General features: G+C 41.6%; 1 protein-coding gene across 1 annotated transcript; it reads left to right on the plus strand.

Moving 5' to 3' along the window:
- Positions 1 to 1,926: 1,926 nt before the first annotated feature.
- Positions 1,927 to 18,845, plus strand: npy8br (neuropeptide Y receptor Y8b). The gene is given in 5 exon segments (XM_034169841.1): positions 1,927 to 2,052; positions 16,915 to 17,947; positions 17,949 to 17,991; positions 17,993 to 18,031; positions 18,033 to 18,845. Coding segments are annotated over 4 exon segments (1,101 nt in total). The 5' UTR covers positions 1,927 to 2,052; positions 16,915 to 17,048; the 3' UTR covers positions 18,153 to 18,845.
- The last annotated feature ends 239 nt before the right edge of the window (positions 18,846 to 19,084 follow it).

The raw sequence follows: 19,084 nt of genomic DNA on the forward strand, positions 1-19,084 counted from the left end.
GAAGTTTCGTTGAGGCAGCTGGAATTCTTGTTTAGCTGGGAAACGTTTTTGGCTTCATCAGTCTGGAATAATACTTGGTGGGAAACACTGAGATATACTCCTCCAGTGTGGGGTCCTACAGTGTTAGCTGTCAGCAACTGTAAGATTGAACAGTGGCCCTGGTGGTTTCACTGGACGTCGTCAGAATCATGTCCATTCTCATAATTAGGCTGATATCCCTTTGGGAGAGGAGTGAAGTGGTTCTAATTTCTCTGGGAAGGGATGAAAGGGCGACATTAATATGTAGCTGGGATGGCCAGATTCTTTCTCTTGTCCTGGTTCTTCACTGGAGAACTGCCAAGACTGCCAAGACTCTCAGCTGTGGTGGCACGGCTGAAGAGATACACCAGGGAAGCAGAGGCCAAGAAGATAACTTGACCTTCTCTACAGAACCATCCAGAGTGTTACCCACAGCTGCAAAGAAACAATGGCCCAAGAATGGATCCAGCTTAAACTGAATGATACCTGGAAAGAGGAGGCATTGCAGAACACATGCCCAGACCTACACCTGGAAGCAGACCACAGTAACCTCCCAGAACAGCAACCACTCAGTATCACCATGGCAGAAATCTAGCAGCAGTGCATCCAAATAAAACCAGAAATCTAAAATAAATCCCTAATTTTATTTTATTATGACTTATGGTCTCTGAGGTTAAGCTTAAATTTGTGGAAATTGTCTGTCCATGATGATGTGTTGGAACACAAACAAACAAACATTATAACACTTAAAATCACAAACCAGTCTGGTGTACAACACATTTAAACTGTGACTTTGAACCTTTAAATCATTAACCAGAAATTGGCCTTGAATTGAGGTAGACAGTAAACCAAAATCACATACTGTCTGTGTTATTGTATGAATTTCTCTAATATCAAGGTCAAACTTGAGGAAAAGTCCCCAAAATGGTAACTGAATGACAGGTTCAAAACCGGAAGAGCAGCCAGAGTGCAGATCTATGCAGCCATGATCACCTCTGCCAAACAACACGTGGCCTTCGATATCATCCTCAAAGTTAAATGTGAAATTTCATGCAAATACTGACAAATTTCTACATGCATATGCAATGTGCCTTTTGCATTTTGCATTCAAAAATGTGCGTTGGGGTTAGAAGAACAAAAATATTATGTATTAAAATAATTTTTGGCTTCTCTCTCTCCTGCTTTTTTTTTTTTCCACATGATCCACCATCTTGTTGCTGGTGACATTGTTGCAGCCTCGGCTGATGAGTACATGCGGTTGTGTAGAAATTCAGATTAAAGCTATGTAAGATATGTATGAATTTTTGTGCATTATTTTTGGATATTTTACTATGATTTTTAATTTTTTTTATTTTTTAGTTTGAGTATAAGGAGGCAGTAGATGCTGACTTTTCTCCATCAGACGTCATAATAAAACACTGCAAAAGAGAGATCAAAGGAAAACATCTTGGCATGTTAAAAGGACTAAATTGGTAGATTGTGCACGGCACTAAACAAACAAGCAAGCAAGCAAGCAAACAAATACACTCTTCCATGTTCCAAGAACAATTTCTGACAAAAATAAAAATGACTCTAAAACCAGTTTATCTTGACTTCAGACAAACAGAGAGGTGATCATGTTATAATGTGTTCATAAACTGCTTTTTGCATTAACACTTCTGACCAGACTCTTTTGTCATTTTGCATTTTATTAAAATAAAAAAATGTAAAAATTGCTCCATAAGAAACCAGTCGCCTGCTCCTGCTGCCGGCCGCTGCTTTTGAGAGCAGTCACACAAATCACAGGTGTAATTTCACACTAATTCAATTTTTCCTTCAGCGGCCTTGTGCGGGTGCGTGGCTGCGCGCTCCCGTGCGCGTGTGCGCTCCCCGGAGGGGAATGGATTATGTAACGTGTTCGCCTCCCTGCTCGACTGTGAGGTCGCTTTAAGAGATGTGTGAGCTCCTCTCAGGACGCCTCCTGGCTTCTCCTCCAAAAAACTCCCACCTGCTGCGAGGCGCTGCGCTTCAAGTCCACCAAGAGGCGAGACGTCGGTAAGAAACCGGACACTTTTTGATTGATTTCTTTATTTTTTTTTTTTTTTTTATTTAATGATGACAGCACACCTGAAAGTGCATTAGTGTTACATGTGTGTTGGGGTTGTTGCGGCTTGTTGAGGTTATTTTCTCATGTATAAATCAGTGTAACGTTCCTTTAGGTTGCGGTGACAAACAGTCACGTTATAGAATTTATTGCGCAGAAGTGTCAGTGGGTGCTCCGTGCCGGGTGCTCCGTGGGTGCACAGCAGGTGTGAGGTGCAAAATGATGGATGTCCCTCACACAGGAGGAGGAGGAGGTGCAGGAGGAGGAGGAGGTGGTGCAGGAGCGCGTCTGCTGCACCTGTCCGGAGCTCTGAGGTCTCCTCTCTGCTGCAGCCTCCAAAAAACACGCACTTTTCATCCTTAATTGCTGCTGAGCGGCTGATAAAGTCAATATTCACATTATTTATTATTTGCGTTATACAAATAAATTGAACTGAATTGAATTTATTTTATTTTGTAATGTTCTTGCAGTTTTCACAATTTAGCTCATGAATGAAAGTGACCCAGAATTGCGGGCGATATTTTCAAATAATTAGATGAATGAATTTTTGCAGCTTAATCTCGTTCACAATATTCAGGATAAACCTTCTCATTGCTTGGACAATGCAAATTTGGTTAACTATTCATCTGACAGTATTATTATTATTATTATTATTAATAATAATAATAATAATAATAAACAACAAAAGGCAACAATTTGATTACTGTTTGCAAATCTACATAAATTTCAGATACAAAATTGCTACCATTTGCATCTGATCTGTTTTATTTTACCCAGTTATTTCACTTTACTCTCCTGATCAAACAGCCAACCAAACACATTGAATTGTGAAATTGATCAATCTATGATGAGCAATCTATTCAAATGTTCACATAACGGATTCATTATCAGCAAATTTGCATATATATATATATATATATATCTTACACTGTATTTAGCATTGTGTTTGCTTAATATACATTTATATTCTTCATTTTCTGAATTCTGGTTTTATGTGAATTTTTATTGTTATGTTATGAGCAGGTGGTCATAATGAGCATTTCACAGTATACGTCATGTTGTTTGTTTTTGTGTGTGAAACATGAAATTAGAATTTTTGAAATTGAATTTGAGCAAGTCACATAATTCAACAATCTGGTCATGGATAGGGTCTCCTAGCAACAAGCTCCCCCCACCCCACCCCCCTCCATTAGGTCATTGAATCCTGGCACTGCAGTAATTGACTCATTAATCAATTAGTGGAGAAACAGAAAGTTTTTTTTGGGAACCACTTAAAGTAAGTCACTGGTTGCAGCTTCCAACTGTGAGGATTTCTTGCTGTCTTCTCATTTTTTGCATGATTACACAGTGAATGCTTTTTATCTTTGGACTGTTGGTTGAACAAAAACAATGTGGAGATTTAATCTTTCATACAGTCCAGTGTCACCCTTTTTTCTTCATGATACATCACAAAACGCGTCACATTATCGTGACACGGTCAAGTTTACTTCACTATTTTTAAGCTTACCCCTAACCATAACTATAACTCTGACCCCCCAACCCGGCATGGCGTTACCCCAAATTTCATAACATTTTGTGACGGTATCTCAAACTAATAGATTAAATCACCTTTCATGATGCCATCACAAACTGGTGTGATATGGGGTTGGTATTGTGATGTACATTGTTCTTCAATACTCTAAGATTAATGCCCAAATTTGTAATATTTAAAGGGGTTATATTTTCTTTCTTTTTATCAAACTAACATAAAGAGATATTACTATTTGTAGAAAAATACCTCATTGGCATGTCCAGCATGTAGCAAAATCTTAAAAAAAACCAAGATGATTTTCAGGTCACTGTGTCTGTTGCTTTAAACAGAAAGGAGCTGCTACTTGCCCCGCCCTCTTCCCTACATTTCCAGCTGTCTTCCAAACACCACTTGCGTATGTCACACAGAGCACAGACTGATTGTTTGGGTGCATCTCACGGAGTAAACAGGAGTCCAGATATGGATTTCAGTGACATACGTTCAGTGTTGCCACAGTTACTTTGAAAAGTAACTTTGTTAGTTACTTTATACAGTTACTTCATTAGCAGCTTTATGCAGTTACATTATTAAGAGCTGCCGACAACTTGTATCTAAAGCCACGTTCACACCGGGCGCGACGCAAGCGACAGCAGCGACAGGTTGCCATGTAATCCCTATGGAAGGAGGCGTTGTGGTGCCAAGCCACGCAGCGCGAAGCGATGGACGCGAATGAAGCGATGCGAGTGAAGCAATTTTGAGCGATTGGCGCGTTTGTGGCGCGATATTGCATCGCGTCGCGTTGCCCTCCTCCCCAAGTTGAAAAATCTGAACTTTTTTGTCTTGTCGCGCTGCGATGACCAATCAGGCTCTGGATATGTAGTGATGTGGCGATGTCTGGAGTTTGACTGAGTTGGATGTAAACATGTCCTGTCTCTGGTAGCAGCCTGTGAGCAGGACCTATGTCCCTTTTGTCCTTTATTTCACAATTGTGACAGAGTTGGGGGAAGAGTGAGCTGCAGCACCACAGCAGGGACAGCGGAGTCATTTTATTCACGTGCGCGGGCGAGTGAATCATCCGTGAAGATTATTTTATTTATTAACTACACAGATGTATAATAAAACAAATGGTGACTGGTTTCTAAACACAATTATGACAGAGTTTTGGGGGAAGAGCGAGCAGCAGCCCCGCAGCAGGCAGCAGAGTTTTTTTTTTTTTTTTATTGTTTACATGTGCGCGCGTGAACGGGACAGGAGGTCCTCAAACTGAGTCCTGCAGAGGCGGAAGGACTGCTGAAAGCGGCATCACCCAGATGCAGCTCCTGCAGCAAATAATGATACTCCCCGAATTGGGAACGTCTCATGACGTTTGTCAGCTTTCCACAACAACTTGCTCCGTGTGATCAAGGTCCGTCATGTTAACTTGACTGACAACCGGAGCCGGCGAGCGGAATGGAAGCTCCTCCTATTTGATGACGCACTGGGGCGAATTTTCGCAGTGAAAGCAGAGCGACACACCGGGCGATGGTGGCGCGTCCGTCGCCATGCGATGGACGTGAATTTGTGGAGTCTGGTCGCGCCCGGAGTGAACGCGGCATAATAAGTAATGTAACTAATAAGGTAACTAGTAATCTAACTTGGTTACTCTTAAGACTGAGTAATCAGCAAAGTAACTAATTGGCAAAGTGACTAACAAGGTTGGATAGGATTACTTTGAAATGTAATCTAAAAGTAATCATATTACAAGTAATCCAAATGTATGTACATACATACATGTAATCCACATGTATTCTTTCAAAGTAATCCTACCCAACCTTGGTAACTAATAGATACTTTTCCGAGTACTCTTAAAAATAACCATCTTAGATTACTGGTTACATTCAGCAGCTGACAACAATTTGTTCGTAGCTGCTAATGAGGTAATTGTACAAAGTAACTGTAAAATTTTACTGTTTAAACCAGGGGTGGCCAAGTTCGGTCCTCGAGATCTACCTTCCTGACACTCTTAGTTGTCTCCCTGTTCCAACACACCTGAATCCAATGAAAGACTCGTTAAAACCCTGCTAAAGAGTCTTTCATTGGATTCAGGTGTGTTGGAACAGGGAGACAACTAAGAGTGTCAGGAAGGTAGATCTCGAGGACCGAACTTGGCCGCCCTGGTTTAAAGTAACTTTTCAAAGTTACTGTGACAACACTGCATAAGTACGTCACAGTCGTCTAACTCGTACCACACGCAGATTTAATGTTTACTTATAACAGGAGAATAAGAACATGCACAGTCATAGAAATGTAACAGTTTGGAGCAGCCCAGTCTCACGTTTTGTTTTTTTTTTTGTCCGCCCATCATGAAATTATTCAAATTTTTCCTGATGTTTTTTTTTTAACTCACTATTACTAACACTACTCCTACCCCCAACCCTAACCTTAACCTAACCACCCCACCCCGCTGCACTTTTAATTTCGTGCAGCCATCACGGAATGAATTAGAATGAATTTGTGCTCCCATTATGAAAATGCGCACTTTTCGTGACAATATGGCGAACCAATAGATTAATGTATATTTCGTGCTGCTGAATCACGACAATCGGTGAGACTGGGTTGTTTGGAGAAATTTAACATGAAACTCCACCCATAATTTGAAGGATCAGTTCATTTCTTTTACAGCCTTAATCATGTTAAAACATTACTGGCAGTGAAACCTCTGAGTGTTCTGCTCATCTTCATAATCACACTGAATGAGAGACATCCTGCTTGACTGCAAACAATAATACAATGATTCAGTTTGTAAACTGTGCATTTGTCCTTTAACAGCAAAAGGCAGATGAAAAATTATCTTGGCACAGCATGACTTCTTTGAACATGTGACAGGTGCTTTTAGGGAAAATTACTCAAAAAACATCCATGCAAGGTGCTGATTTACACGCTCGGCGCAATTTCAGGTTCAGTTTCTTGCTCAAGGACACTCAATGGACAGAGGACGTAATATCCATATTTCAAAAGCTGCAGTTTCAGGATTTAATGGTTCAGGAGCCTGCACATATGGTGATATCACTGTTCATAACGGAGACAGCCACGAGCAACATACTCTGTACCAGTATTATCATCAATCAGTCTGCAAGTAAAATCTGGTGGGGTGGAAAAAAAAAACAAAATAACACGCAAATCATTGCGTTAATCAGTGCTGTTTTCCTCTGCACGTCTGTGCACACCCACTCAGTGTTCAGATGGTCTTGGTGTAACGGGCTCATACTTCTCCTTTCCAAAACATTAATTTGTTGAAGATTGGCGAGAGAATGCATGTACTTTAAAATCTGGAGTGTGGTACATTTTTTTGAACATTCCGTGGTAATGAGAGGTCAATGTTCTTTTATGGAAGAAAACGAAAAAGTCCTGCTGTCAAAGTAGGAGAAAATGGTCAGAGGAAATGCTCCTACTTGAGGGAGTGTCCATTATCATGGTTATTGTGATGGAAAATTAAATCAGCAATCATAGCAATGCCACAAAGTCTGGATCTGTGTTATTTTCTTGATGATATGCCATTAGTGCATCATTTATTTTTACAGCTGGTCCTCGAGGAGACATAAAATCTGTGCTCTCTCTTATAACATCTCATTATATCTGAATACCAACATTAATTATTCCCTTCATTAGTTTCTGCAATACTGAATGCAGAAAGCTGAAATTATTCAACTGAATGCATCTCTCAGCAGCAGATTCTCCAAAATACGGAGTTCCAGTCAAAACCTGCAGCAAGTAATGACAGTCTGCTCTATGCATCAATGAAAACGGTGATTCCAAAGTGAAATCACTCCAGGGCCACGGTTAGGTTCTGTGCTCCCAGACATGACAACTATCAAATTATTGATGACAGTGAGCGGCATTCAGAGAGTGTACAACAACCCAAATTGGGTCTCTGTGGACATTTGTCTTTTATGGCTTACATTGTGGCAGAGCTAGTTCTTTCATCGCTAACATTCCTAGATACCAATTGCTGACCTGTAATCCTGATCCTGATTTTTGATCCTGACCAAATATCTTTGATCCTGTCCTTTATTTCTGATTGTTGACCTTTGAACCTCACCTTGGAGATAATGCTTTGTGTTTGTGCTGCTTTGTTCCTGTAAACAGGCTGAAAAGAATCAAGATCAAGAAGTAGCTGGTCTTTGATCCTGATCCCGCAACTAAAATTAGGGGTCACTGTCAAAACTCAAAGAAAGGAGATCAAAGGATGTATCCCTCACTTGATCTGTATTAAAGATATCTGGATCAAAGCTCAAAGGCAGGAGGAGATGGCAGTCAAAGGAATAAGGCTCAAAGTTTAGGGGCCCTATTTTGACATCTGTGGTGAATGATTTGTAGTGTGTGGTGCAAATGCTTTTGACGGTGCATTAAATGACTTTCTGGTATTTAAGCAGTGTGAAATTCAAGTACAAAGCAGAGGACTGAGCGTAAAGTGGCTTCATTGAGTCTTCTACTGGAATTTGTTTTTGGGGTGTTGTGGCCAAAGCATAATATCAACCAGAGTTGCACCTGTCATCATCAAGTGCTTGCAGCATTGCTATTGAGTGGGCTCAGTTAGACGTGAAAGGATTTCTGGTGAGGACATGACTCAGTGTGCACAGAATCAGCAGGCAACAGAGATATACGAGGGCTGTCAATAAAGTAACGGTCCTTTTTATTTTTTTCAAAAACTGCATGGATTTCATTCATATGTTTTTACGTCAGACATGCTTGAACCCTCGTGCGCATGCGTGAGTTTTTCCACGCCTGTCGGTGACGTCATTCGCCTGTGAGCACTCCTTGTGGGAGGAGTCGTCCAGCCCCTCGTCGGAATTCCTTTGTCTGAGAAGTTGCTGAGAGACTGGCGCTTTGTTTGATCAAAATTTTTTCTAAACCTGTGAGACACATCGAAGTGGACACGGTTCGAAAAATTAAGCTGGTTTTCAGTGAAAATTTTAACGGCTGATGAGAGATTTTGAGGTGATTCTGTCGCTTTAAGGACTTTTCACGGTGCGAGACGTCGTGCAGCGCTCTCAGCCGCCGTCATCAGCCTGTTCAAGCTGAAAACCTCCACATTTCAGGCTCTATTGATCCAGGACGTCGTGAGAGAACAGAGAAGTTTCAGAAGAAGTCGGTTTCAGCATTTTATCCGGATATTCCACTGTTAAAGGAGATTTTTTTAATGAAAGACGTGCGGACGGATCCGCGCGTCGGGACGCAGCCGGTGCGGTGCAGCGGCACAGGAAAAACACCTCTGTGTTGATAACCATTTGTAAAATCCAGGCGGCTTTTGATGGCTTTCAGTGGAGTGAGTATATGAGAAATTGTTTAACAGGCAGGACATGTTCCAACTTGTCCTTAAGGCTTTCAACAGAGGTGTTTTCCTGTGGCGGAGCGTCGCGGTGGCTGCGTCCCGACGCGCGGACCCGTCCGCACGTCTTTCATTAAAAAAATCTCCTTTAACAGTGGAATATCCGGATAAAATGCTGAAACCGACTTCTTCTGAAACTTCTCTGTTCTCTCACGACGTCCTGGATCAATAGAGCCTGAAATGTGGAGGTTTCAGCTTGAAACAGGCTGATGACCGCCGCCTGAGAGCGCTGCACGACGTCTCGCACCGTGAAAAGTCCTTAAAGCGACAGAATCACCTCAAAATCTCTCATCAGCCGTTAAAATTTTCACTGAAAACCAGCTTAATTTTTTCGAACCGTGTCCACTTCGATGTGTCTCACAGGTTTAGAAAAAGTTTTGATCAAACAAAGCGCCAGTCTCTCAGCAACTTCTCAGACAAAGGAATTCCGACGAGGGGCTGGACGACTCCTCCCACAAGGAGTGCTCACAGGCGAATGACGTCACCGACAGGCGTGGAAAAACTCACGCATGCGCACGAGGGTTCAAGCATGTCTGACGTAAAAACATATGAATGAAATCCATATAGTTTTTGAAAAAAATAAAAAGGACCGTTACTTTATTGACAGCCCTCGTAACTCTGGAAGTGCAGTGACTGCTTAAACACCTGTTGCATCTACTGGCCACCATGCAATAGCTGTGCATGTAAGGTCCAGCCACTTCGAGATGGAACTTATGCGCTAATTACTGAAAAAACAAAAGCACAAGGTCCGCAGGTTCATGCCAAGACCTGATTTAAAAGAAAAAAAACTCTTTTAAACAGTGCACTATTGATTAAGAAAGCAAACAGAGTCATGGGCTAAACATCTACGTAATGCCATTGTGTGGGGCAAACTTAAAACACTCGCCATGCCAGAAGTGTATGGTAGCATGGAGAAGATCACTATGGAGGGAAACATGTATGTGCTTACCTCACTAAATGTAAAGAAGGAATGATTACGCAGTTAAGTGTTTACCTTGGCTTCCTGTCTGTTCGGTGTTCCGCTCTCCACTGAGTCATTACAAGTTGATTGTAGATGAGGGACTCATTTATCTACTTAGAACCGGAGGATGCCCCTCATGTGGGTCATGAACTATAGGCTGGTGTGCCTTAACTGACCCCATGAAATGCCATTTCCCCACCAGAAGTACAGCTTAATGTAACTTTTCACAGGTATTCTTTTTCATTGTTATTGATAAAACATGCTTTTGTTCTCTCTCTAATTCACAAAATTACAGAGGCCACATTGGCTAACATTTGTACTTTAATACAGTACAAACACTAATCATAAACTCTAACCCAAACAGAACCAGAAAACTCAGTCAATCCATCTGTGTAACATTTCTTGTTATAGTCAACATTTAGATTGAACAGTTTTTAACTTACATTAAAATGTGCTGTAGGTGGCGGGTCTTGATGCTTTCATTTTGGGAGGTGATGGTCTAGTAGTTAAGTGTTGGGCTTGAGACCAGAGGATCCTCAGTTCAAACCCCAGCCTGACTTGGAAAATCACTGAGGACCCTTGGGAAAGGTCCTTAACCCCCAATTTGCTCCTGGTTTGTAGTGAGCACCTTGCATGGCAGCACCCTGACATCTGTGTATAAGTGTGTTTGTGTGAACGGGTGAATGTGAGGCATAATTATAAAGTGCTTTGAGCATCTGATGTAGATGGAAAAGTGCTATATAAATGCAGTCTATTTACCATTCATTCTTTTAAGAATTTGCTTGTGGGGTCCATGTCTGGGGCCTCCTGAAACAGCTGCAAATTACAAGCACAGTGGCCACCGAACAATCTTCACACATAGCAGAGCAGGTGATACTTCAACAGTCATAGGGGTCACTACACTTTATGTTTCTTTTGCCTGCTGATTCTGCACGTGCACCATTAGCTCTACGCACACTCTGTGCAATGATTCATGTACGTGTCATGTGCACAGTCTCAATAGCAACCCAGAAACACCTGATGCTCTTGTGTATTGAAGGCGATGACAGATGTCACTTTAATTGGTTGATTTTATGTTACACCCACAACACGCACTTTCCATTCGACACACTGATTTGCACTTGATTTTTGTGCTGCTTAAATAGCAGAAAAGAGATTGACAAGCCACAAAACCATTTCCACCATATGCCATAGGTGAAGAAGATAGGACCCATAAACACTCAGATGACAGAGGTTTATGTCAAGTTATAATTTTTCAAATTGATGTATTTTTCAATTTTTCTGACAAGTATAGTTTGTAAACTTCAACTGAACAACAATTTAATATCATTTGACATCATTGTTTTACTTTAAAATGGGCATGGTGTTCATTTTGTGCAAAAAAAGCCCCAAGAAATCATATTAAAAAGTGTGAATTCACATCATTTTACACTGGTCATAAGCTTTTCCATTCTGGCAGTTTGCTGTGGAGGAGAACCATCATTTTATGCATATTTTATGCATGTTTGCTACAAATGTCTAAACAAAAACTTGAGGACCATGACCCCATCAGTCAAATCTTCTGTTAGTCTACTGTCAAATTACAGTGAAGGATTTGAAACCAGAGTTCTGTTGTAAGGTGAAAGTGATCTTGTGGTTTTATTGGATTTTCCTGGCATTAGAAAATGTTGTGTTTGGGCTTATTTTCTACCTGAGCAGGTAAGCAGGGGTGACTTACAGTAGAGCCCTGGGTCTGTCTGTGAGCCACTCCACACTGTAAAAATTTTTTTGTCAATTACGGTGAAAAACTGACAGCTGTGGTTGCCATTTTTCACCGTAAAAAATACAGTGATATTGTATATTGTTGTGTGTGGGACGCCAGAAGAGGAGGTACTGCTGGCCCACCACCAGTGGGCGCTCTGCCTGAAGTGCGGGCTTCAGGCACGAGAGGCGCTGCCGCCATGGACACAGCCGGGGGTGACAGCTGTCGCTCATTACCTCTTGACAGCTGTCACCCATCTACTCAACATCATCTCACTCCATAAAGACCAGACGTCATCTCCACCTCGTTGCCGAGATATCATACTTCTTTGGAGGTAATATCCTCAGCCTTTTGTAAATCTGTTTATTGTGAGTGTTTGCAGGAGAACCGGTCGTTTTTGAGGAGGCTGTGCAAGACGGCGCTCCTTTTCAGCTGAGACCGCTGCAACGCGCTGAGTGAGAGGTGGAGGTGGCATTCCCACCGTTGTTGTTACTGGGTGTACACACACCCACACTCGACTGTCTTTGTTCTTCGCCAGCAGTACCAGATCCGACAGTCGGGACGGTGATCACCTGGGAATTCGGGACTTGGCGGCTCCAGTATTCACCAGGTTCTGGGGCGGCGGAAATCGTGTGGTTCCGGCTCTCCTCAGGACAGACGTCTTCTATCCTCGAGCCTGCCCACACGTCACCTTTGTGTATTGACTGTTGTGATATTCTGAGATTGTCTGTATGTTCGTTGTGCACATTCACAACATTAAATTGTTATATTTTGGCTCATCTATTGACCGTTCATTTGCGCCCCCTGTTGTGGGTCCGTGTCACTACACTTTCCCAACAGTATATGGATTCACGGTAAGGTATATTAACACTTGTAAAAACAATAGTTTGAAAGTGTTCCAGTAAAGATGAGTTACTGTTAAAATAATGGTGAAATTGTATATAGGCTCATGGTATAGCTGTACAATTCACAATGTAACCCTGTTGCTTTTTAAGTGAAATACTATCCATTCCACAGCATTTATTGTCCTATTTTATGGTCAATTTCTGTTAAAACAACAGCACAATTATTTATACCTTGACAGTATGACTGTTCAATTCACAGTATAAACCCTTTGCTTTTAAGGTGAATTTCTATCCATTCCACATAATTTATTACCCTATTCTATGGTTTATTCCTGCTAAAAACAACAGCACAAAAATGTATCAGAAGTTACAGATAATCAATTATTTCCAGTGTTTTTTCTGGTACATTTGCAATTACTAAGAAGTAGTGTTGTGACGTTCGCGAACGAGCCGATTCTTTTGAACGGCTCTTTAATATGAACGAAGGGAGCCAAGTCGCGGCTGCGCGGGAGCTGTTCTTTTTGTCGTTCTTTTTTTTTTCATGCGTGTTTGTTTCACACGCTCCCAGGAACATATTCCAGTTGCGGTTGCGGCTGTGGCTCCCCCCGCATAGAAAGACAGCAGCTACGGGGGGGAGACGCACAGGCAGCAGCAGCGTGTGCCTTCTCCTGCAGGGGGGAGGGGCTTCTTGTGGCATGAACAAGCGGCGCCACGCCGACACGCGCACACGGTGAGGGAAAAAAAAGTCACCCAGAGTCAGGCCAGGCCAGTCTTGTGCCACCCACATACGGACGGAGGTGCTGAGGTAAATTTCTGAATTAATGGAGAACAGCATACATTTAGCCTTCAGTGTATTTTCACCATGGTATACAATGAGTTGTCTTATGCCGAGTTCACACCGGGCGCGATCAGACGCTACAAATTTGCGGGGGTCGCGTGGCGACGGACGCGTCTCCTTCGCCCGGTGTGTCACTCTGCTTTTGCTGCGAAAATTCGCCCTGGTGCATCATTGAATAGGAGGAGCTTCCATTCCGCTCGCCGGCTCCGGTTGTCAGAGTCAAGTTAACATGACGGACCTTGATCACACGGAGCGAGATGCTGTGGAAAGCTCCCAATACAGAGAGTATTTTTCCTGCAGTATATTTGCTGCAGGAGCTGCGTCTGGATGACGGCTGCTTTCAGCGGTCTTTGCGGGACCCAGTTTGAGGACCTCCTGTCCCGTACACGCGCGCGCATGTACAACCCCTGGCAAAAATTATGGAATCACCGGCCTCAGAGGATGTTCATTCAGTTGTTTAATTTTGTAGAAAAAAAGCAGATCACAGACATGACACAAAACTAAAGTCATTTCAAATGGCAACTTTCTGGCTTTAAGAAACACTATAAGAAACATCCTTTCAAATGTCCAAAATATCAACATAAACTTGTGCATTTATTGATGATGTAATGACAGCCATCGCCCCAGTGCCTTTACCTGACATGCAGCCCCATATCATCAGTGACTGTGGAAATTTACATGTTCTCTTCAGGCAGTCATCTTTATAAATCTCATTGGAAAGGCACCAAACAAAAGTTCCAGCATCATCACCTTGCCCAATGCAGATTCGAGATTCATCACTGAATATGACTTTCATCCAGTCATCCACAGTCCACAATTGCTTTTCCTTAGCCCATTGTAACCTTGTTTTTTTCTGTTTAGGTGTTAATGATGCCTTTCGTTTAGCTTTTCTGTATGTAAATCCCATTTCCTTTAGGCGGTTTCTTACAGTTCGGTCACAGACGTTGACTCCAGTTCCTCCCATTCGTTCCTCATTTGTTTTGTTGTACATTTTTCGATTTTTGAGACATATTGCTTTAAGTTTTCTGTCTGACGCTTTGTCTTCCTTGGTCTACCAGTATGTTTGCTTTAACAACCTTCCCATGTTGTTTGTATTGGTCAGAGTTTAGACACAGCTGACTGTGAACAACCAACATCTTTTGCAACATTGCGTGATGATTTACTCTCTTTTAAGAGTTTGATAATCCTCTCCTTTGTTTCATTTGACATCTCTCATGTTGGAGCCATGATTCATGTCAGTCCACTTGGTGGAACAGCTCTCCAAGGTGTGTTCACTCCTTTTTAGATGCAGACTAACGAGCAGATCTGATATGATGCAGGTGTTAGTTTTGGGGATGAAAATTTACAGGGTGATTCCATAATTTTTTCCTCAGAATTGAGTGATTCCATATTTTTTCCCTCTGCTTGGTCTAAAAAAGTAACCGTTACTGACTGCCACAATTTTTTTTTTCCTGATTTCTTATAGTGTTTCTTAAAGCCAGAAAGTTGCCATTTGAAATGACTTTAGTTTTGTGTCATGTCTGTGATCTGCTTTTTTTCTACAAAATTAAACAACTGAATGAACATCCTCCGAGGCCGGTGATTCCATAATTTTTGCCAGGGGTTGTAAACAACAATAAAAAAAAAGAAACTGCTGCCTGCTGTGGACTGCAGCTTGCTCTTCCCCCAAAAACTCTGTCATAATTATGTTTAGAAACCAGTCACCATTTGTTTTATTATACATCTATGAAGTTAATTAATCAAATATTCTGGACAGATGATTTGCTCGCGCGTGCACGTAAAAAAAAAAAAAAATGAAAGAAACTCCGCTGCTTGCTGCTGAGGCTGCAGCTCGCTCTTTCCCCCCCAAAAAACCTCTGTCATAATTGTGTTTAGAAACCAGTCACCATTTGCTTTATACATCTGTGTAGTTAATTAATAACATATTCTCAACAGACGATTCGCTCGCGCGCGCACGAGAAAAAAAAAAAAACTCCTCTACCCGCTGCTGTGGTGCTGCTGCTCGTTCCAAAAACTCTTGTCATAATTGTGAAATAAAGGACAAAAGAGACATAAGTCCTGCTCACAGGTTGCTCTCTCTCTCTCTCTCTCTCTCTATATATATATATATGTGTGTCCACTGCTGGCAGAAAAGGTAGGGAGACACAGAATAGGGGAGCAAATTTGAAAAGTGACATTGAGATGGCTCATTTTTCTCTCTCTCTCAATATTTTTAGGCTTAATTATCAATTTATGTCACAAATGGCGCTAGGAATTTCTAACCAGAATGCATTGTAAGCAGCACATGGCGGAAATTGATAATTAAGCCTAAAATACTTATTGAAAGGAACGAGCCATAAAGATCCGGATCCCCCCAAAGAGCCATAAATCCCATGTCTACTAAGAAGCTGAAATTGACTTTTAACACAATCGCTTTTGAAAGCATCAAAAGACCCAAAGAATGAGGCAGTATTTCCATGTTTGACCATACTGCTCCCTGTAGGAAGCTGCACAGACAAATCCTGAGAGCACCAACAAAATTAGCTCTCTACTAGTCATAATGTTCAGGTCAGGTGGAGTTCTTGAAAAATAAAGTCATACTAACTTATGGTTTTGTGAAAATACTGATAGAATAACTCCATTAATGTCAATTCTGTAATTTTGTACAAAGTTAAAATATAAAATATATCTTTTAATGTTGAATAATTCACTAATTCTGAGGTTTTGTAACAAACACAGACCGCAAAGCATTCTGGGTAAAAGTGCCTCTGCTAAACACTGATTGGTTCTTAAAAATTAGCACATTACTTTAAAATGAAAACATATATCTGATATTTTCACTTTATAAAACTTCAGACATGACAGTAATTTTAAATAACTTGTCCAAAATGAGTAGGTTAAAATTTGAACCATAAGTTAAAAATGTATGCCTCTGGATGACTTGGGTGATATTCCGTGAATAATACAGTAATGTGCTATTTTTAATATGACTGTCCAATGCTGTCACCATTTCAACTTTTCACCATATATTTCACATGTTAAAACAATTAAAAATAACATTTTTGACAGTTTTTAAATTTATGGTAATTCAATGTTTATTCTACAACAATAAGCTTCTTCTTGCTTTACGGTTTATTCCTGTTGCCATTTCACAGTTTTTCACTGTAATTTTCACGGACATTTTTTACAGTGCAGTTTTAAAGGGGGTTTATTTACAACATCCTCAGACTCCAACAATTCTGTTAGTGTGGATGAAGAAACTCCTCCACTATGAGACAAATTCAGACTTCAAAGATATCATCTATAGATTCCTCTGTGACACGTCCAGTGAGAATTCAATACAAAAAAAAGTGAGTGTGTGTGTGTGGGGGGGGGGGGGGGGGGGGGGCGGCAAACAGCTGCTCCTTTCCATTTAAAATAACAGGTACAGAATCCATCTAGATTTCAATATTTTTAAGACATCTGGCTGCCTATTATAGTTTGCTAAAAAGGTGTACACCATCTTTATAACAATCCTCTGAAGCTTCAGAACCTATCTAAAGGTAATTTGTTTTTTTGTTTTCTGTTTCAGGCAGAAAATGAAGACAGCAGAAAACACTGGTGAAGATTAATGATGAAAGAATGCATTAAAACAATCTACATATTCTTCATGAAATAATTACAACAGACCTGCCACAACATCTTAGAACAGTTCAACCTGAGCTAATGAAAAGAGCCGTAATGGAGATGCAGCACAGCACAAATTACAACCAAGCATCGAAGATACTGTGGGACCTGAGCGAAGACTGCGCCCTGTCAGTGGGCGGCACTACGTTCCTGATCGTTGCGTACAGTGCGGTCATTGCAGTGGGTCTCATCGGGAACTCGTGCCTGGTGTTTGTCATTACGCGGCACAAGGAGATGCACAATGTCACCAACATCCTCATTGCCAACTTGTCGTGTTCTGACATCCTCATGTGTGTTGTATGTGTGCCCGTTACTATAATCTACACACTGATGGGCCGCTGGATTCTGGGAGAGGCTCTCTGTAAGATCACCCCCTTCGTTCAGTGCATTTCAGTTACAGTTTCCATCTTCTCCCTTGTTCTCATTGCCATGGAACGCTACCAGCTCATCATCCACCCTACAGGATGGAAGCCTGTGGTCAACCAGTCCTATTTGGCTGTGGCCATCACCTGGCTGGTGGCCTGCCTGATTTCCACACCTTTCCTTGCATTCAGTGTCATTAATTCGCCTTTCCAGAACATAAGCATTCCTTTCGCAGTTGGTGACCACCTGGTTTGCATGGAGGACTGGCCAACAGTCGCCATCCGGCGAGTTTACACCACCTCTCTGCTCATCTTCCAGTTCTTCCTTCCCCTCATCCTCATCATGGTCTGTTATCTCCACATCTACCTGCGCCTCAGGAGAAGGAAAGACATCATGGACCGCACCAGTCATAAGAAAAACAAAGGGTCCACACGGATCAATGCCATGTTAATCTCCATAGTGGTGGCATTCGCTCTCTGCTGGCTTCCTCTCAACGTCTTCAACACAGTGTTTGACTGGAACTATGAGGCCATTCCAGCCTGCGAGCATGACATGATCTTCTCTTTCTGCACCTTACGGCTATGGCTCCACATGTGTCAACCCCATCATCTATGGTTTCCCTCAACAGCAATTTCCAGAAACAGCTCAAGGCCACACTGCTCCCGCTGCCGCTGCTGGGGGATGACGGAGAGGTACGAGAGCTTCCCGCTCTCTGTCGTCAGCACAGAGGCCACCAAGGGCTCAATCCTGAGCAATGGATCTATCAGCAACAACACTTAACCTTTCAGCAAGAAAAATAAACTCCCAGAACCATTTCTAGGCGTCATTCTGTCAACCTCTGGAGTCCTTCTTGATACATTGTGTGTAAAAGCACAGTTGACATTTAGAAAAATGATAAAACTCACAACAGTTGTCCAGAGGGAGCTTGATGAAAACATCGATGCAGCGAGGTGCGGTGTCCTTGATTCCTCACAATCTGGAGGAAAGAGATAACAAGAAAACAGAGCAAAGGAAGGACAGGTTTCAAAATTAGCACAAGAAACACTTGACGTGAACATTTTTGGAGCCGTGGCCTGTAAGATAAATTCCCACCATGCTGTGGTCATATATGAATGACAGAAATGCTTTTTAAAGAATATATCTATTTTATTTTCATTCTAAAGCAATGCATCCACACAGACTCACATTTGCAAGAATATCAGCTGCTTTGAATTTGCTTTTCACACGTCTAATTGCTGAAATTGCAAACAATCACACCACTATGTTGCACTGAACAGACTGCAAGGGCGAGCGTTCCTCTCAGAGGCAGTTCAGCTTGGTGATAAATGATAAGCTCATTTATTCATGACTGTAGACACATTATAACATTGTTAGCAATCAAGGATGTGAGTGTTGTGTTTACACTTGACAGCTGTTTTGTTGGTGAGAAACCCGTTTTGAAAAACTTGTGTAGGTAGGAATGACTTGGGCAGCCATAACGGCGGTTACCAAATCCTCTGTACACTCAAAATAACCTTAGAAAATTACCAACCTAAATTGTACTGTATTTCTGGACTATATGTCACACTGTAGTACTCTTCTCATCTGTCAAAACATGTATCATTCACAGGAAAAAACATAGAAGCTGCATTGGTCTATAAGACATATTTGTTTTTGAAACATGGTACTGCCACTTGACGCATGGTCATATAAACTCATATACAAAGTTATAA

This window comes from Thalassophryne amazonica, chromosome 5 (assembly GCF_902500255.1).
Source record: "Thalassophryne amazonica chromosome 5, fThaAma1.1, whole genome shotgun sequence".
Lineage (NCBI taxonomy): Eukaryota > Metazoa > Chordata > Actinopteri > Batrachoidiformes > Batrachoididae > Thalassophryne > Thalassophryne amazonica.